The sequence below is a fragment of the Triturus cristatus genome, chromosome 5_1 (assembly GCF_964204655.1).
Source record: "Triturus cristatus chromosome 5_1, aTriCri1.1, whole genome shotgun sequence".
In the NCBI taxonomy this organism is placed as follows: domain Eukaryota; kingdom Metazoa; phylum Chordata; class Amphibia; order Caudata; family Salamandridae; genus Triturus; species Triturus cristatus.
This window is the reverse complement of record NC_140587.1, coordinates 240,878,770-240,898,050: the sequence shown is the minus strand read 5'-3', so window position 1 is coordinate 240,898,050 and position 19,281 is coordinate 240,878,770. Positions and strand designations below refer to the sequence as shown.

The following is a 19,281-nucleotide window of genomic DNA, read 5'->3' as shown; positions in this document are numbered from 1 at the left end:
TAAATGTTCTACTTCTTTCTCCACTCTACTAATAACTGCCTCTGGGGCTAGGGTTTTTTCCACTCATTTCCATGCAATGTTTTTCTGATTGTTGGTTGTTCAAAGGCCACCCAGATCATTAGGCCGCAAAATGGGTTCGATAGAGTTAAGTTTGGTGCATGATGATCACTATCTGATATATCCAACACTTCCATGTCTAACACAGCTGACCATTACTTTACGTCTACCAAAAAATAATCAATCCGACTCTGGTACCCTGGTCTATTGTATGTCATTCTTCGCCGGTGATCGGATGCTGTCCTACCATTTGTGACTCTAAGTTCAAAATTTAAAGTTAGGGCCAATACCTGTCCTTCTTTGGGGGACCATCTCACACATGGCAAATCAAGCTGGGGGATACCCCACTGACTATCCCAGGGTGCTGTCAATTCAGAGGGATTGTCGGTTAAGGGTTCAAACATAGTACGGAAATCGCCTGCCACCAAAAGGTAACCCTTCCCCATTTGTTCAGAAAGCGTCACCTCAAGAGTGTTTAAAACCACTAACTCTGCAATTTCAGTTCCAACGCTATTATAAACATTAAACATTTTTAGAACCATACCCAAAAGTAGTACAAGCACAACTGCCATTACATCAAGCAAATTTATATAGATTTTCCTAAATTTGCATTTTAAGTATGTTTTAACCCAAATCCCTAGCCTCACAGAGGGTCTAACCCTTTCACTCTGAACTGCATTTACACTGAAGGAAGTAAACCCACTCCTGTGGAATGGAGACAAAGTTCAGGTCTCTTGAATGAGACAGACATCATGGGAATCTATAAAATGACCCCAATCAACCTCAGAGAGCAGTTTTGTAATCCCTGCTACATTCCATGACAATATTTCTAGTGAAGTGATGTCGGACTGGATCTAGGGGGGAAAATCACCAAACTCCAGCTCCACTACTTGGTGTGTATGATTGAATACAACCTGCTCCCCGATGATAAGAGAACACCCACCAGACCAAAGACCAATTGCAATTGGACTATGTGGTCTCCCCCCAGCCTCAGAAGGCAAGCCAGTTAACAAGTGAGAATCAGAGGCTTGGTTAAAGCTAGGGTTGGTTATAGGGCTTACTATATTAATATTGATCTCCTGGGCAGCCAATGTTAGTCAAGTGTTGGGCCCTTTTGATATATGGCTGGTGTCCCCCACAGCTGGACTGTAACGCCTGGAGTACTTCTGACACACTTTCCCAGAGGCTGATACTTTATCATGATGCAGGTATTGGCTTGTGGGATATTTCTAGCATCCACAGCCATAAGACCATTGACTATGTAGCTAGGGAAGATTGGACATTCACCTTATCGTGATCTTCCCCAGGAGAATAAAGCCTTTCAGTGCCCACTATATCAGTCCTTATAATAGAATTGCAGTTGCAGACTTCCCGAAACCAATGCATAACCTTAATAATGAGTGATTGTTGATCTTCACTATCGCCGCCTAGCATCCTAAGGATTGGTGTAAGATAGATTTGGGCTCGCTGGTTCCTTAGCTGTATGGATATTTAGTGCCTGTTTCTCATCACTCCTCTGTAACAAGACATATGGAGGCTCTCTGCAGGAGGGCCCCACAGCCTCTGAGCCCCCAGTCCTCACACGGGGCCAGCTCCCTTTCTGGGTTTTCCGACCCTGTACTACCTAGCTGCAAACCCATCGGGCAATGGCTTGGACTGGAGGGGGGTGGAATGATGGGGGGAAGTTGGTGAATAATTTCCCTGGGCACCTGCTCAGTGTGCAACAAAGAGTGAGGATCCTCATGACTGGCAGCCACCCTTTCCCCGCCCTTTTGGAACCCACCACTATAATGCTAGGGGGGCTTTGCTTCTTTTTTTCCTTCTCCTCGAAACGCCCAACCACTCTCGTCAAGGTCACTATCTGGTCCCTCAACTCTCCTATTCTCATCAAACATCAGAGCTTAAGATAACGTTCTTGGGTGGGGCAGTAGGAACATCTATACGAGACCCTTTATTTACATCAACATCAGAGCAGTGGATCGAGAACCAATTTCGGCACTCAATTAGATCTCCATTACACACTGCCGATGGTTCATCGGGCTCACACAACACATGGGGTTCAGAATGATTTTCCTCAGGCAGTACCCTCATGCCTCTCTGAAATTTCTGAAACATCTGAGGTATATGCCCTGTTGCTGCAGCTGGGGAGGGTTCAATATCATTTTCACATTGTGAGGGGGCTGGATTTGCAATGTCCACACAATCAGAAAAAAGATTATCAATGCGGTCCAATATGCAGTTCCCAGCAGCCGACAATGAGGACTTCTTTTTAGCTTTCAAGGACTGTGGGCCCCCTACCCCAGCCTTTCTTTTGCCCATTTTAAAATCACAGAAGTATGTCAGGGCTTCCACCGTAGCATCACGATAAGGACACCAATTTATACAGTTTGGGCCCTAATCTCCTCATACCACTGCACAGATGATAACTACCTTGTGAGTGTGAGTACCCCGGTTAAAGAGGCCAAGCTGAAGAGGAAGATCAGAGGCCCGCCTCCAAGAGCCAAGCGTCACTTGGGACATATAGTGTCCTTCTACTATGTTGGTGCACGTCCTGATTGGGAGAGAGAAGAGTAGTATTGCAAAGAACAAGGTATAGGAAAGAATGGGGCAGAGTACCAGTCATAAGCAGAAATGAGAAGTCCAACGGGACACTCGGGCGATGTATCAATAATGCAAAAACAACCAGCAGCACAGCAACCACTGTCCACTTACCTCCTCATCCTGGTCTAGCTGAAGTCACCACCTCCACCCACACAAACCAATAAAAAGTCCCCTGACCTCAGTGCAGATGATCCACTGTTGACCTAGTGCTTGCTTGTTGGCAGCTTGCTTAGGTAGGCTTTGGGCTGCGAGCTCAAGTTATCGAGCGTTTAGCAGCCAATATCCTTGAAGAGCTGATTCCTCCTCCATGAGAGACAGACCCAAGGGTACTGCACTGCAGCCAAATACAACACAGCAGCAGCACCTGCAGCTACAGCCCACCACCCAGTGCCCTGCGGTACAATCGCAACCGCCCATCTCCACAAGCGGGCCAGGTACAGTGGCTGCAGGTATGAGCACGGCATCAGGGAGAGGGGCCATGTGTTCAGCAAAATGCAGCATATGGTCTCCCTTTACATTTAGATATGAGTGGACAGTCCTAATCCAGTCCCTTTCAAGTTAATTACCTTCTTGAACCCTCCCCAGGGGCATTGCCTGAGCTGATTTGTGTTACATAACTCACACCCAGGTCTTCCTGCCAAAAATTCTAATCCATTGTTTCTGGTCTGGGAACACTTTTGACACCTCATTATTTAACACCTTACCCCTATCATGGTGGCTGTTGCCAAGCTAATGCTAATTAGCTTACTGGAGTTTCAGGCAGAAAAAAATTAAACTTGTTTTAAATTCTCTTGTACTAAATATTGATTAAGCATCCGACCTCACCACTGAAATTGATTTTCATTATTCTGGTAGTTTGTCTCAAACCAAAGTTAGCAGAGTTAGGATTTTATCAGGATTACCCTTGTAGGACAGCTATTGCCATACATTGAAAAAATAGCTAAAGGGGGCTAGTCACTCTAAATACATGCCTGATGCCATGTTTCCTTTGACATCCTAGTGGATGGCACAGCATGTTTTCAAGTGCACAGGTTACATTTAACTTTTCTGTGGAAATGGTGTAGTTTCTGCACCACATACTATGACCTTTCTGGGACAATCAAAATAACAACTGGGAATTAGCCAATCTTGCCATCTTTTATGGATCACAGCACATACCCCGGGACTTGGACATCAGAACCGCAGTGTGCAGAGTTAAAAAATTGGCAAAACCAGTCAGCAACAAAATGGGGATGACCATGCAAAAAGAGGCACTTTCTCATACTTACATTATATTTTTACATGTTAAGAGAAAAGGGTTGAGCTGAGAGTACCACTTGATTGTACATTAGCAGTAAAGTTGCACTTGAACCGAAGCCACTGAGAAATAGCTTTACTTAGTAGCTCTGACACCTAATATGAAAAGATGCAAAGTAAAGCAAAAGAGAAGATATTGCTCTGAACTCCCATCCTACTAGAGGCCACCATATCTTAGATTTGGTGCTGACATCATGTGGAAGGGAGGTCCCCTCAGAGCTCCGTATTTGCCAGTAAATAGTGTTATTTAATGTTTTCCCCTCTGGAATTCCCATCTCCTTTGAAAATTCTCATTTTAGGACTGTTGTCTCTGGAGTGTGCCACAGTTTACATCTGAATTTTGGATTTTACTCATGGCTGAATCACCAATAAATGTCTCGTGCAGACCCTGTGCCTCTTTTGAAAGAAGACTACTGCTACTTCTTTTATCCAAGACATAAGGCTAAAGGGTAAACAATCTGTCAAATCATTTCCACCAAAATCATCAATGAACATTATGTTTGCCTTTGTATATGGCTACAACAGAGAAAGGTGGGCGAACAACCATCTTCAGGTGCAGAATCTTCTAGGAGCAACCATCCTTGGGTAAACAAATCTTTCAACTTGCAGTTGGAATTTGCTAAACATCCCTTAAAGCTTACATTGATGTGAAAATTGCCTTTCATATTTTTTAAACCTCCATAAAATTCTCAAAAAAGTCCGATAGGCAAACACAGCATGCAAAGCATTGCCCAAGATATTTATTGCACCCAACAGCTAATCGAAATCATCGTCACCATAGTCTTCTATGCTTCTGCCACGGGCATCTTCGAGGACCATCGTCTCCAGTACTCTATCTAGGCTCCAGTCTCTAGCAGCCTCTTTAAGAGCCAATATATCCACTGTCCTGTTGATAGTACAGTTATTGTCAGCACCTTTACCATCGATGCCCCTGCTTTTCATCACCTCTCATTGACCTGTCTTCCGTCTACATCTAGTGGACTGTCTGCAGCACAGTCGGCAACTGTGATATGTTTCCCTTTGATACCACCATCGTTGAAGATCTTACCTACTCAGACTGAAACAGATACTTTGATTTAGGCCACAATCTTGTTGCCACAAAACCCACCACCGAGCAAAGTCTCTTCACATAATCAAACAAACTCTTGGATATAGAGGGCAAATCTCCTGATAAACATCTTTTTCGCAATCCCACTAGCCAAACTCAACTGCATGTAAAGTGTTAGGAGAAAGTAGTTTAGGAGGAACTCTATGTTTGTGAACATGAAGATGAGGGTCAATTTGCCTGCTGCCACAGGGAGGAATATGAAGAGATACACTCAGGATATTGTCATCCCCATTAAGACCGATATTTTTTTAAGCATTATGAGGGCACACCTTACGAAGACCAGCCTCTGCTGAGAGTTCAGTAGACCTAATTGGCAACATGCACCATAAAATGTCCAACTATTATTCGTGCTTCTCAGCTTCCCAACTTGTCCCTACAGAATCTTAGAGGCATACAGTTCTGCAACCACAAGCTTAGTCTCCGCAGCACCACAACTTCTTTAGGGTCTATATACAAAGGTAAACTTACACATAAATAAATCTGCATGTGTACATTTAATTTCACACTTTGAGTATCTTTTTAAAAAAAACATTTTTTATTGTTGAAAAGAAAAAAGAAACATAAAGCAGCAATAAAACAGTAGATGAATCCACAGTATACATTTACATATTTCAATGCAGGTGGCATCTGGGAAGCACAGTAAAAACCCCCACATGTTATCACATTGAAAATATCAGACATGTCCACCAAATAATTCATGCATATTAGATCAAGTTTGCGAAACAGATACTTGCACCATTTAGAACTTGATATGCAAGTAATCACCTTATTCATTTCCAGGTAAGGGCACACTATCAATATCAGAACTTTTGAGTATCTTGAATACTTTTGGCTATTCGAGTGTAAAGTTATTAAAAAATGTAGACTTACATGTGTCCACCCCGTTTTAACAGGAGGGTAAAGTTACTATTGTCACACCCTCCCAGAGAAAAAAATAAATAGGAAGGGACTTAACGATTTGGACTACTTGCATGGAAAGGTATTGGTTTGTGAAACAGCCATCTTGTTTCACCATTGTCCTGAAGCGCATGTGCATATTATAAAGCAGACATTTTTGTTAATTGGATGCACACTACATGTTATTATAAGTGACAAAGGCTATATTGCACCTGTAATAAGGCTATCTGTCATACGTGTGATGGAGTACCCATCCGCCAAACTCTAAATCAGACTTAAAAAACCAAAATCATCACAGATTCTCTTTTATTCCCTGGCCAGTATACCATAATTCCACTATTTGTGAGACTAAGAATGGAAGAAACTGTATTGCATCACATTATAATGGCTACAGATATGAATTTGAAGCACTCTTGTGTGCATCAGTCGGCCATTGACTGAATTCACTATTTCGGTTACTGCACTTCTTCCTGGAGCTATTGACAAGCTGTTGTCAAACTGGTAGCCTTGAAGAACTATTTAAACAATGTTGTTCACCTTTATTGAATTTCAGAAACCTATTTGTATAATACAGATATATTGTAAAATTGTACTTAAGGTTTTGTCATTTGAATTCATGCTGACTGCACAGAGATATTATTGTTGAAATTGTGGTTTAATTGTTGTCCATCACATGCTACAGTCGGCGTAATACTGTAACTCATTGTATATTATGCTTTCATGACAATTTCCTTTTTTATCATATTTCCTAGTTTCTAGCTACAGATGTTTCTTTAGCTTTTATTTCAATGAGAATGGATTGTAACAGTTTCATTTTATTATGTATATCGTACTTTTTTCAGGAGTATGATGATGGCTATGGCACAGCTTATGATGAACAGAGTTATGACTCCTATGATAATAACTACAGCTCCCAAGCACAAAGGTAAGAACTTGCATTATCAAGCTGGTAGGTGTGATATCCTTGGTGTGGAATTCCCCCAAAACATTTGCCTTTACGCCTCCTCTTTGCTGAATTCATTTCTGTTGGCTTTATTACTTTGTGCACTTTAGCACTGCTAGCCAGTGCTAAAGTGCTTGTTCTCTCTCCATAAAATGTGGTAATATTGGATAACACCTAAGTCCCTTGTAAATGGTACTACATATACCCATGGCCCGTAAATTAAATGAGATTTGGTGTTTACACTCAAATAAATTGTAATTTAGAATCCTCTTTAAATGGTGAAGCCAGATTTTAAATCACATTTCTGACATTGGCACTTTGAGAAAGTTGGCATTTTGCTTGTTGTAACCATTTATGCCTTCTGCCAGTGTCCAGGATCACATGACTCTTAATGACTCTGCTGTTGGGGTTTGTGTATTCCATCCAATATGTCACACAAAAGGGAACTAGGTGTGGTTAGGATGGGCCAACTAATTCTTCAGTACACTCCTGTACCTGTGGACATTATAGAATAAAGACTGCCTTGCCCCCCCCAGTAGACTGCCCTGTTCCTAACAGATGGCTGCTACTTGAGGATTGTCTTGCTCTCTGAGAAGGAAGACTGAACCTGCTCCCATCATCTTAGGCTAGACTGAATGATTCCAATGGTCAGTTGGCTGACCTCCTGTATAAGCTCTAGAGCCCCTGCAACTGCCCAGCTGAACTGCTGCACTGGCCCTGCCTGCACCTGCAACTGGACATGCCATAGTCCTGCTGGCCTCTGCTGGAGTGAGTTCCTAATCTCCAACAGGTGCCACACCAGGTCCAATTAATTTATCAAAAGTGGGGATTATTTTCACAAAATGCTTTCACTTTTTGTGAAATCCATTTCATATAGATGAAAAAGGCTTAATCAGACCTACATTCTGTGTATGTTGTCTGCCTTCCTGCCTCTCACGCTCTTCAAGAGTGTGAATTTTGTCAGAAAGTATCAAAGGGAGCCCTCAAAGACCATGAGGGCATTAACCTGAGAGGTAAACTTGAGAACCTGCATCAGTAAGAAGAAAGGGAAAAAGATTTTTTTTAAATTACAGAGAAGGGGCTTTTTCTTCTGAATCCAGAACCTCTTGCACTAAAGTCTCCCATAGAGGAAGATCTAGAGAGAGGAAACATAAAAAAAATCATCACCATCACTCTGGACATTCTCACTGACCTCGAGAACACTGGTCTAAGCCAAGTGTTAGACCACTTTGTGTAGTTAAACACTTCATGTAGCATTAAATCTACCTTCAACGTCTATTCAAGTCCTGACCCTCCAATTGTCGGCAGCGAGACTATTGACAGTGGAATACTCAACACAGACACATCATCGATCAACATCGATGAGATCGACTTCATTGATTTCAACATTGAGATTGCCGTCCAGACACTAGAAATCAAGGAGATAGATGATGGCAAAGTCAGAAATCTCTATTTTCTATACCCATCAACCACAAGAGGAAAATTTATCTAGACCAACTTCAATAATTACAAAAGAGGATCCTGTTCAAAAACACCTATTTATCTCTAAACTTACCTCCTAGACCTATTTCTCCAAAAAGTCCGCTAATTCAATCTTTGGAACCAGAGTCAAGACCAAGGCCAACCATTTCATCACATACTGAAGGTGCTCTACAGTGACCTCCTCCAAAATACTTGACCACAAGAAGTCAAAAAAGAAAATCATCTTCTCAGTCTCCATCTCCAACTAGGTAATATTCCAGCGACTTTTATTCTACATACGCTCCTACCTCTCCGGCAGCGTCACCTCTTAGAACATCTCCTATAGATGACATTCCTACTTTTCAAGATGTACTAGCCAGAGATGCCAATTAAAAAAACATAACATTACAAGCACCACAGACAACAGTCTCTGTGATAACGGAGACTCTGCAACCAAGAGCTTCCCCAAGACCTACCTTACATTTGCTGCTGGAATTTGCAGAACTTGCAGAGGAAAAGTTCCTTACACCATCTACTATTAAGGCTACAACTCCTAGGGTTCTCAAAAAATAAAAATCTTTCGGAACAAGATCCGATCTACGTAAGACAAGATCCCAAACTAGACTTGCTAATAGTTTCTGCAATAAGAAAGAAATATCTTTCGACTCCAGAGACTTCAGTCCCCCATGAAAAGGAAAGTAAGAGACTGGATGCAGCAGGATGAAAGATATGCAACTCTGTTGCTGTGACTCTAAGGAACTGTAGTGCATCTGCCCTATTAACCCGATATGAACGAGCACTATGGGAATCTCTTGCTGCATTTGCAAACGATCTTCCTAAAGACAGGAGACAAGATTTGATGCAATTTGTTGAAGAGGGTGAAACTGTCTCTAATCAATCTATCAACTCATCCATAGATGAAGCAAATCTGGCCATAACATAATTCTGCAGTTTATCTTCGCTTAGACTAACTTCCCTGAAAATAGATCCTCAGTTGCAAATCATGAACCTCCCTTTCACTCAACCAGTCATTTTTGAATCCCACACCGATGAAGAGATGGAGAGAATGAAGAAAGAGGCAGAAATCCTAAAAGCAGTGGGTTTAGAGGAAAATAAGAAGATCTATTGTTCCCAATACCATTGCAGTCACTATACATTTCAGTCCAGACAGAGGGTTCTATCCCCTCAATGGTCCTTCTTTTCTCACAAAGTCATCAACAGCAACATCAACAACAATTGCATCCTAGGAATAATCGAGAAAGAGATCAACAGCTACAGCAGACTCACCACCAGTACTCTTCAAATCACGACCAACATCAAAACAGAAAGAATCACACTCCCTGTTCTGTTTCCTACTGCGGTGGAAGGGAGTGTTTCACATTACTTAACAGAGTAGAGATTGATAATCACTGACTAATGGGTCATGCAGATCATCCAGAATGGTTATACCATCCAGTTCAAACATCCTTCACCTTCAATACCTCTAAAGTCAGAACCAAAACATCAATTGCTAAAATTAAAATAGGAGATACAGTTTGTGCTCCTAAAACTAGCAATAGAACCAACTCCTTTATCTCAAGTTAACTGTATCTATTCAAGATATTTTTAGTACCCAAGAAAAGCAAACAAACAAAGTTCAGGCCTATGCATCAGATCTATCCACAGTTAGTAAAAGGAGACTGGATATGTTCTGTAGATCTCCAAGACACATACTTAGATATACCCATGGTGAAACAAATGAGAAAAATCCTATTGTTTGTAGTGGGAGAAGCCTGTAGCTCACCTTCGCAGAAAGAAGATTTACACCTACCCTTATCTGAATGATTGGTTGATAAAGGCACTTTCTTCAAGTCAAGTACTTTTGGATTTCAAGATAACGACCAAACTCTCGACAAGACTGGACTTACATATCAATCACGAGACGTCAAACTCTTCACCACATCAACTTCTCAATTACCTAGGAGCCATTCTGGATTCTATAAGACGAGAGTGTATCCTTCAAAGGAGAAAGTTCTTAATGCACGTCTCTGAATGAGACCTTTACAACAGTGCCTCGAAGACCAATGGTCCCAATGGAAGGGCAATTGGGAAGACAAACTCTTTCCCACCACACAAGCCAAACAATCACTGATGTGGTGGTGCAAAAGAAACAACCAACTGAAGGGAATTCCCTTTTTCAAGAATCTTCCAAAACAGATCATTGTTACAGATGCTTCCCTGAGAGGACAGGAAACGCGTTTTCAAAATCTCACAGTTCAAGGTCAATGTTTGCAAAAAGAGCAATTCTACCACATAAATGTTCTGGCACTGAAGGCGATCCATCTATCTTTTAAGGCTTTTGCACCATCCCTAATGTCCAACAGAATACTTATTCAAACAGGCAATACATGAAAAATGTAGGATTTAAGGTACCAGATCAAGGATTCTGTCTCTAGAAGCTGAAACAATCTGACATTGGTTACTGGTAAGGAATCTGTTGACTCAAGCAATTCATTTACTAGGCTTCCAAAATTGTCAAGCAGACCTAAGCAAATACTTGATAGACAATCACGAATGGGAATGGGAATTAAACGATGCAATTTTATTTGTATTTTCCAGGACTGGGTATTCCCTACATAGACTTATTCGCCACAGGAGAAAACGCAAAATGCTCAAACTTCGTATTGAGAATGTGGAAACCAAACTCATTCAGGAATGCCCTTTTGATCTATTGGTTGCAACGTTTTCTCTATGCCTTTCCTCCAATTCCATTAATTACAACTGTTCCAAACAAGTTTAAAGCATTGATGCCTAAATAATTCTAATAGCACTAAAGTGGCCCAGACAGTGGTGGTATCCAGAGCAACTTCATCTCTCCATCAAACACCACGAGAGGTTGCCGTGCAAACACAAGCTCCCATCAAGGATGCGAGGTAAGATTTTTCACCCCAACATACACCCCTTAAATTTGGGGGCATGGCTCCTGAAATCATTCAATACGGACACATAAATCTTCCCATAGACTGTATGGCCATTCTCAAGAAAGCAATATGGACCAAGCACAATAGCATCTTATGCTTTTAAGTGGAAAAGAATTGTCATCTGGTGTCTTAAAATCAACAATGATCCAATTAAATGCCAAGAAGATGTTGTTTTACCATATCTACTTCATTTTGTTTGAACAAAATTACAATTCAACTCGATAAAAGTACATTTAGCTCCAATAACAGCATATAGAAAAGAACCGAATCAAAGATCCTCTTTCATTACACCAGTTCTTAAAGACTTCCTAGAAGCATTGAAAAAGACTTATCCACCTGCTCCTCCCTTGGCATTAAGTACATGATTTAGATCTTTGCGAATGAGTTCTCCGTCACAACGGTGACAGATATTCAGTCCGCTGAAATATAAATTCCATTATATACTATGGGATTTATATTTTGGCGGATGGGCTATCCGTCACCGCTGTGACGGAGTAACCTGTCCGCCAAGATCTCAATCGGGCCCTGAATCTAGTTCTATCCAAATTAATGGCTTCTCCTTTTGAGTCTATAGATAAGAATTCAATGCAGCACCTCACCTGGAAGGTAGCCTTTTTAGTAGCTATTACATCAGCTGGAAGAGTTAGTGAGCTGCAAGAAATAGAGTAGTATTAAGAACACAGCTTTCTATTTTGCCAAAGGTTATGTCATATTTAACATTCACTTCTGATATTTTTTAATGACTCCTTTTCCCCAGTTGAAAGGACTCATCTCTCTTTAGCTGTTTGAAGAATTGTTAAGTTCTATTTAGATAGAACTAAAGAAATTTGCAAAGCAAACCAGTTGTTCATAATTTATGGACCTTTAAGAACTGGTATGGCTTAATCTAAGCAAACTGTTGCTAGATAAATAGTTTCCTGTACTACTCTTTTTAACCAATTGGCCAACAAGCCCCTACCAGGTAAACCTAGAGCACATTCTACAGGTAGCAAGGCTACATCAGTCGCCTGGATTAAAAACGTCCCAATAACAGAAATTTGTAAAGCAGCTACATGGAAATCAGGTCATAGTTTCACTAAACATTATTGGTTAGATGAAGATTCAAGAGCTGATTCTTTACCAGGTCAGGCAACTTAAAAAATCTTGCCACATGCATACTTTGACTACGTTTTAAAATTGTTTATGTTTATTAATATGTATTGGCACCCTCAAGTTAGAGATATGCTTGCTACTGTATGTTTATGACTATCAATGAGGATCCTACAATGCAGAAAGAAAAGTTACTTACATGTATTCCTAGTTTTGCATCGTAGGTATCCTCACTGAAGTCATAAACAAACCTGCCTCCTCCCCAGTTGTCAATACATTTGCTATATTTCCCCTTTTTATCCATTACCGCCATTCAAAAAGAACTGAGGCTATGTGGCAAACTGCCAGTTTATGCTGGGGAGGGAGGCTGATGGTTCCTTAAAGAAACAATGTATTTTCCTTGCATTCTTGACCTGACAGGCTCCTTTTTTCTTTTCTTTTCTTTTTCGTTGTCTGCATGTGCTCAATAGGCGTTTTGAGAGTAAACTTAGGGTTGCCTCTTGTCAGATGCTGCAATGTGGTCACATTGTATTGAGTAGATGCCTAATATGGTCGAGAAAAAGTTAGTAAAAAGCAGGCCTGTAATATTTTTAATGGAGGTAACTCTAACTCTACAAAGATTAAGGTGGTTACCTCCATCTGAATTTCGATATTTGAAGAAAAAGTATTCCGGGATCCCCGCAAATGCGCAGGAATATTCTATATTTATGACTTCAGTGAGGATACCTGCAGCGCAGAACTAGGAATACCAGTAAGTAACTTTTCCTTGTGGGCTCTTCATGACCACGAACACGCCTATTTGCACAGGGACTCTGCTGCCTGCAAAAACCGCCAATGCAAAGCTACATCGACCACCAGTGACGGCCGACAAGCAAAATCTGTTCTGCGCGTTATAGCAATGAACATCCGTGACACCCAACCAGCTCTTAGCTCTATAGCAACAACAGCCTACGCCACCCAGCCTGCGCTTCGTGATACAGTGACGACTATCCACAAAGTTCGTCCTGCTCCTCGCTGGCTACTCAACTGTGAATGGAACTCTTCGTGTCAGTCTTTGAGAAAGTAGCTTTTTCAGTGGGACTAACCTGGTCCCTGTATCAAGCCTGCACTCCATAATGGTCAACCTGAACTTGTGACTTTTTCCCGGTGTAGCATGATCGGACCAGTGGCGCTTTGTGCTTTGAGGAGCTTTATCTACCTAAAACTTTAAAACTGCATATCTACTGTTCTACTGATTGTTGTTCTGGATTCATTTAATTTATAAAACTTTGCTCCATTTTTTCTAAATTGGATCGGGATTTAGTTTTGTGTTGTGTTTTCACTTTATTACTGTTTATGTGCTGCATAAATACTTTACACATTGCCTCTTAAATTAAATCTGACTGCTTTGTGCCAAGCTACCAGAGTGTTAGGCACATGTTAATTTAGTGACTTCCACCCCCCTCAACCAATACCCTGATTTCTTCCACTAGCCAAATACGTGCACACATTTCTCCAGCGTAACTTTAAATGGCATTCCTTTATTGTGAAATACAAAGTGGCTGGTGTGGCGGCGAACAAATTGTATGCTTCATGCCCAAGACTTGGCTATCTGTCATTTCTTCCTGACATCTGCTTGGCTTAAGTGGATTTATTTGTAAATAGGTCTAGGCAAATGTAATTTGCCCCAAAGTGAATTGGGTGGCTGTCTCACATCAGTTTCCTGTGAATTACAAATGGGATTTGCAAAAAAAAGATTTCCTGAGAAAATAACAAAAATTAATCAGCTTACCAAACAATTCACTAAAAACAATTTGTTTCAGAACAAATTGATTCTTGAAAAATTAATAAATTGTTAAACCAATGAATTGTTCTCCTCCATCCCCAACACTTTTACTTGTAACCTGATCGACTGTTTAGATTTATGACCAATTAACACATTAATCCAGTTGTATTAATAACCTGATCTCTTTTAATGAGCGACAGAAAATGAAGTGAATGAAATTTAAACAAAATAATCCTGAGGTTAATAGTAAATAATTCCTTGATCATTGAACTATTATAATATATGGGGTAAATGAAGTTATAGTGCACAGCATTTAATAATTGTGGCTTTGCTTACATTTGTTAAGATTTCCTGAACCAGCACAAACTACAATGTTTTAATAGTTGCAATGTAAACAAGCATGGGCAAATCTAATAAGTCTCGCTTATTGAATCTGTTGGAATTGCCAATGTTTGTTTACCTCCCAGATGGTTGCATTACTTGTGAACCTAGGACTGGTGGCTGTCTTTGAACGATTTTTCTTTCAGCGAAAGAAAAATAATTCCATGATGTCTGCCTTGCCATGTATGCTTCATGGCCAATTTGGAATAGATTTTCCTGTGCCTCAAGACATTGAAATATGGCTATGACAAATGCATACACATGCACACACATGGGCGGCCATCTCAGAATGTTAAAACAGCCATTTAAAGATGGCTGCCTACTGATACACATGGTGTGTTGTACGTGACAGCAGTGGGGTAGCAGTGGAGACAGAAAGAGTGTTCACCATGCACGGCGTTTTAAGGTCCTGACGTGGGCAGTGTAAGGATGCCACTCATCCATTCAACACACTTTGAGACAGAAATGATGGTTGGGTGGGATAAACACCAGAAAAAGGAGGAAAACCATCAAATAAGAAGCAGGGAAGACAGGCAGACAAAAGCAATTGAATTATACGGGCACAAAGTCCATTCTAAGTCGATATTTGATACAATAGATCTGTTGCCAACTAACAAGTCCAAAAATTGAAATTTAGTGGAAGAACATATACATGATGACATTTAGGCGAGACTATCCATTTGAGAGAATCCTAGGTTCTTTTAAACAAGCATTTGCAATGCAATCGGTCTCGCCTTTTGGACCTTGTATGTATTTAGCTATGCAGCACATTAGTCTGGGTGCTGAAACATCTACTGTTCTTTAACATGGATGGAAAGTAAGCACCATACTGCGTGACACGCCATGTATGGTAACACATGGAGAGAAATATTGCCTTTCAAGGGGAAATGGTATAGTCCAAAGCTCAATTTTTAATATAAAACCAGGGCCTTCGGTGGTCATATCACTGAAAATACAAGATCTGAATATAATCCTCCTGAGAAAAGGGAGAGCAAGATGACTTCTGTAGAGAAAATAAATGCTCACCTTACATCAAGCGGGGGACCATAAGTAAGGAATAAACAAGTATTTCTCCATAAATAGGAGATTCAGGGGCATATGTATCAAATACCGTTATTACGATTCTCAAATAGCGATTTTTAGAGAATCGCTATTTGAGAATCGCAAAACGGGATGTAATTAAAAATTCACAAATATTTTGCGATTCCTTGGCATTCCTTAATTGCAATTAAAAAATTGCAAATCGCAATTAAGGAATGCATTCACATTCATTCCTATGGGCTAGGAGGCCCATAGGAATGAATGGGAAGACATTCTCAACTTGTGATTCGCAATTTGAGAATCGCAAATTGAGAATGCAATTTCAAGGGTGCCAGGGTGTCATAAAGACACCCTGTTACACCCCTCAAATATGTATGTGTGCAAAAAAGTGCATTTTTCAAAGAAATCGCAAATTACCACCAACTTGAATTTGGTGGCAATTTGCAATTCCTTAAATGCAATCGTTAAAATATAGAATCACAAATTTTGCGATTCTCAAATTTGCGATGCCCTTTTGGGATGATACATCCCAAAAGGCCATTTCTCGTTCACAAACAGGCCGATTCTGAGAATCGGCCCGTTTGCGAATGGGAAAAGGGCTTGATACATATGCCCCTCAGTTTCTTAACTCAACGACCTGGAAGTCGTTTCTCCCCAATATAACCAGAACATCTCGAGAAAATAGCTCACAAACATTAACAAATACGAGCATACTTAACATAATGAAAAAGACACACAATTGACGGAATGCAGAACAAATCAAAACATTCACCCTCAGTCAAGAGATCTGGGTTAAATCCATCATTCTTTTGCTCACCATTCCACCCCAGTTTAGACCTTGGCATATGCAAATCAGTCTTGACCCTGTGCCTCATGGGAACAGTCCAGCCCGAACTGCCAAGCCAGGTCCTCCTTGGACAGGAAAGCAGCATCCTAGGACCGGTTTCGGGGTGTCACCCCTCTTCAGCCAGGATAGCTTGATTCCAGTGGCACAGTGAGCCCAGTACCCAGGTCTGGTTATACCTGGCGCACTTAGGGTGAGAAAGCAAAAGACACACAATTGATGGATGGAATTAACCCTGGGCATAGTTCGCGAAGTAGCGCTACGCGTAGCTATGCGAAGTGCACTTCGCACTACGCGAGCTACGCGTAGCACTACGCGAACTGCGTAGTACACTGTTCGCGATGATTGCACAGTGCCGGATGCTTGTCCGCACTGTGCAATCATTGAAAACGGCATCTTGCACAGTGCGAGCTGTTGTTTTCTGCCGCTCGAGCAGATTTTTACTCGAGCAGCAGCTTTCTCAACGCAGACTGGTAGTTTCTCATCATGAGCATACGCGACCACTCGCAATGAGAAACCTGACCTCCCCGAGTTGAGAATCTCGCGGGGAGGTTTATTTTCCACGCTCACGATCGCCGATTGATGTTGCTGATCGCGAACGAGGAAAAAGTCTCGCCGGGATGTCATTTTGCTTGCTCGCGGTCGCCAACTTGACATTGAGGACCGCGAGCAAGCAAAAAATGATCGCTGCACTACGCTACGCGTGTTTGCACTGTGCTATGTGCAGTTCGCATAGTGCGAAGTTGCGCAAACTTCGCAAACTACGCGAGCGTAGCGTAGTGCTTTGCCCAGGCTTAGACGGAATACAGAACAAATCAAAACGTTCACCCCCAGTCAAGGGATCTGGGTTAAATCCATCATTCTTTTGCTCACCATGCCACCCCAGTTTAGACCTGGCCATATGCAAATCAGTCTTGACCCTGTGCCTCATGGGAACAGTCCAGCCCGAACTGCCAAGCCAGGTCCTCCCTGGACCGGAAACAAGCATCCTAGGACCGGTTTCGGGGTTTCACCCCTCTTCAGCCAGGATAGCTTGATTCCAGTGGCACAGTGAGCCCAGGACCCACGTCTGGGCATACCTGGCGCACTTAGGGCGAGAAAGCAAAAGACACACAATTGATGGATGGAATGCAGAACAAATCAAAACATTCACCCCCAGTCAAGAGAGATTTAGGTTAAATCCATCATTATTTTGCTCACCATGCCACCCCATTTTAGACCTGGCCATATGCAAATCAGTCTTGACCCTGTGCCTCATGGGAACAGTCCAGCCCGAACTGCCAATCAGGTCCTCCTTGGACTGGAAACAAGCATCCTAGGACCGGTTTCGGGGTTTCACCCCTCTTCAGCCAGGATAGCTTGATTCCAGTGGCACAGTGAGCCCAGTACCCACGTCTGGGCATACCTGGCGCACTTAGGGCGAGAAAGCAAAAGACACACAATTGATGGACGGAATGCAGAACAAATCAAAACATTCACCCCCAGTCAAGAGATCTGGGTTAAATCCATCATTCGTTTGCTCACCATGCTACCCCAGTTTAGACCTGGCCATATGCAAATCAGTCTTGACCCTGTGCCTCATGGGAACAGTCCAGCCCGAATTGCCAAGCCAGGTCCTCCTTGGACCAGAAACAAGCATCCTAGGACCGGTTTCGGGGTGTCACCCCTCTTCAGCCAGGATAGCTGACCAAATGGGCCCTCCAAAACATCCAGCCGAGGTTGTGAGCACTTCGTTACCCACCTCCCAATTGCAAGCAGGTCAGACTGAGAGTAGGCGTACCTCGGTCCAGCCGGACTGGCAGCATGTCCGGCGTCTGGTGGCAGACTGGCACGGACAGGCGCAGACGGGCTTGCCTTTGGCGCGCCGCCGGCGCGTCCGCTGCGTGGCCGAGGACCTATGGTGAATTTAACCATGCCCCCAGGAAGCGGAAATGAGGGGAGGAGCCACGTCCCTCAGCCGGGAACCGGCAGCCCGCCCAACCCGGAACTGGATCAACGTGCAACAATCAGCAAAGTGCAGGAAGAGCAAAGATGCGTGCCGGTAAGCCTCCTTTAATATGTAAAACAAACAATGCAGAAAAACAAAGGAGAGCAAAAATTAAAAACGATCGTTCTATTATCCCAAAGTCGCTTCTGAAAATATTTGAAATAGCAGCCTTACAGCTTTGCCTGCTGCCCTCTGGAGCGTGGTAGTGAAAACAACAGAAATTACTCATTTATTTGATTATTTTCCTTGGACTAGGATGTACATAAATGACCAAAAGGAGTTGAATTTCACCCCATAAAAGGGGAACATGCTGAACTGATGCTATTCAGTGGTATCTGAATGCAGTGGCATGAACAGGCACACCAGGCAAACCTGATTTTATTTTTTGAAGTGGTGACTAAGGGAATTAATTGAAGCAATGCCGAGGATGTTGTCTCAGGCTTCAGTAACGTTTCCTTTCCACATGGGCAAATCCAGGCTGAGCAGCCTTCCTATAGGAGCCTGGGCCTTTAGCTCGATTAGGGATTGCAGATTGGAAAAAAGCATCAGTCTCTTGTAGGGTAATAATCAGGACCCAACTGAGTGTAACAAACCTAAAAAATGCTACAGCATTAATAACTTCATTTTAAGTTAAAAAAAATTAAATGAATTTAAATTGTAGGAAAATGCCTGTTTTTGTATGGTCATCTCCATTTTATATGGACTGATGGTGCTGTTTTGTTGGCTGGGACACATTAAACTAGGCCCCAGTGCATGTGCTCTGACCCCAAAAACATGTCGAAATTTGCCATAGTCCTGATTGGCCTTTTCAACTTACCTATAAGTCCGTAGTGTATGGTACAGATATTGTA

The 19,281-nt window shown here is 42.0% G+C and overlaps 1 protein-coding gene across 2 annotated transcripts in view; it reads left to right on the top strand.

Moving 5' to 3' along the window:
- KHDRBS3 (KH RNA binding domain containing, signal transduction associated 3) overlaps positions 1-19,281 on the top strand; it is a 203,513-nt gene that overhangs the window by 170,259 nt on the left and 13,973 nt on the right. For both annotated transcript variants that reach the window (XM_085604066.1, XM_085604065.1), the window contains one exon: positions 6,802-6,884. In XM_085604066.1, the coding sequence (XP_085460192.1) occupies positions 6,802-6,884 (83 nt within the window). The remainder of the gene's footprint in view (positions 1-6,801; positions 6,885-19,281) is intronic.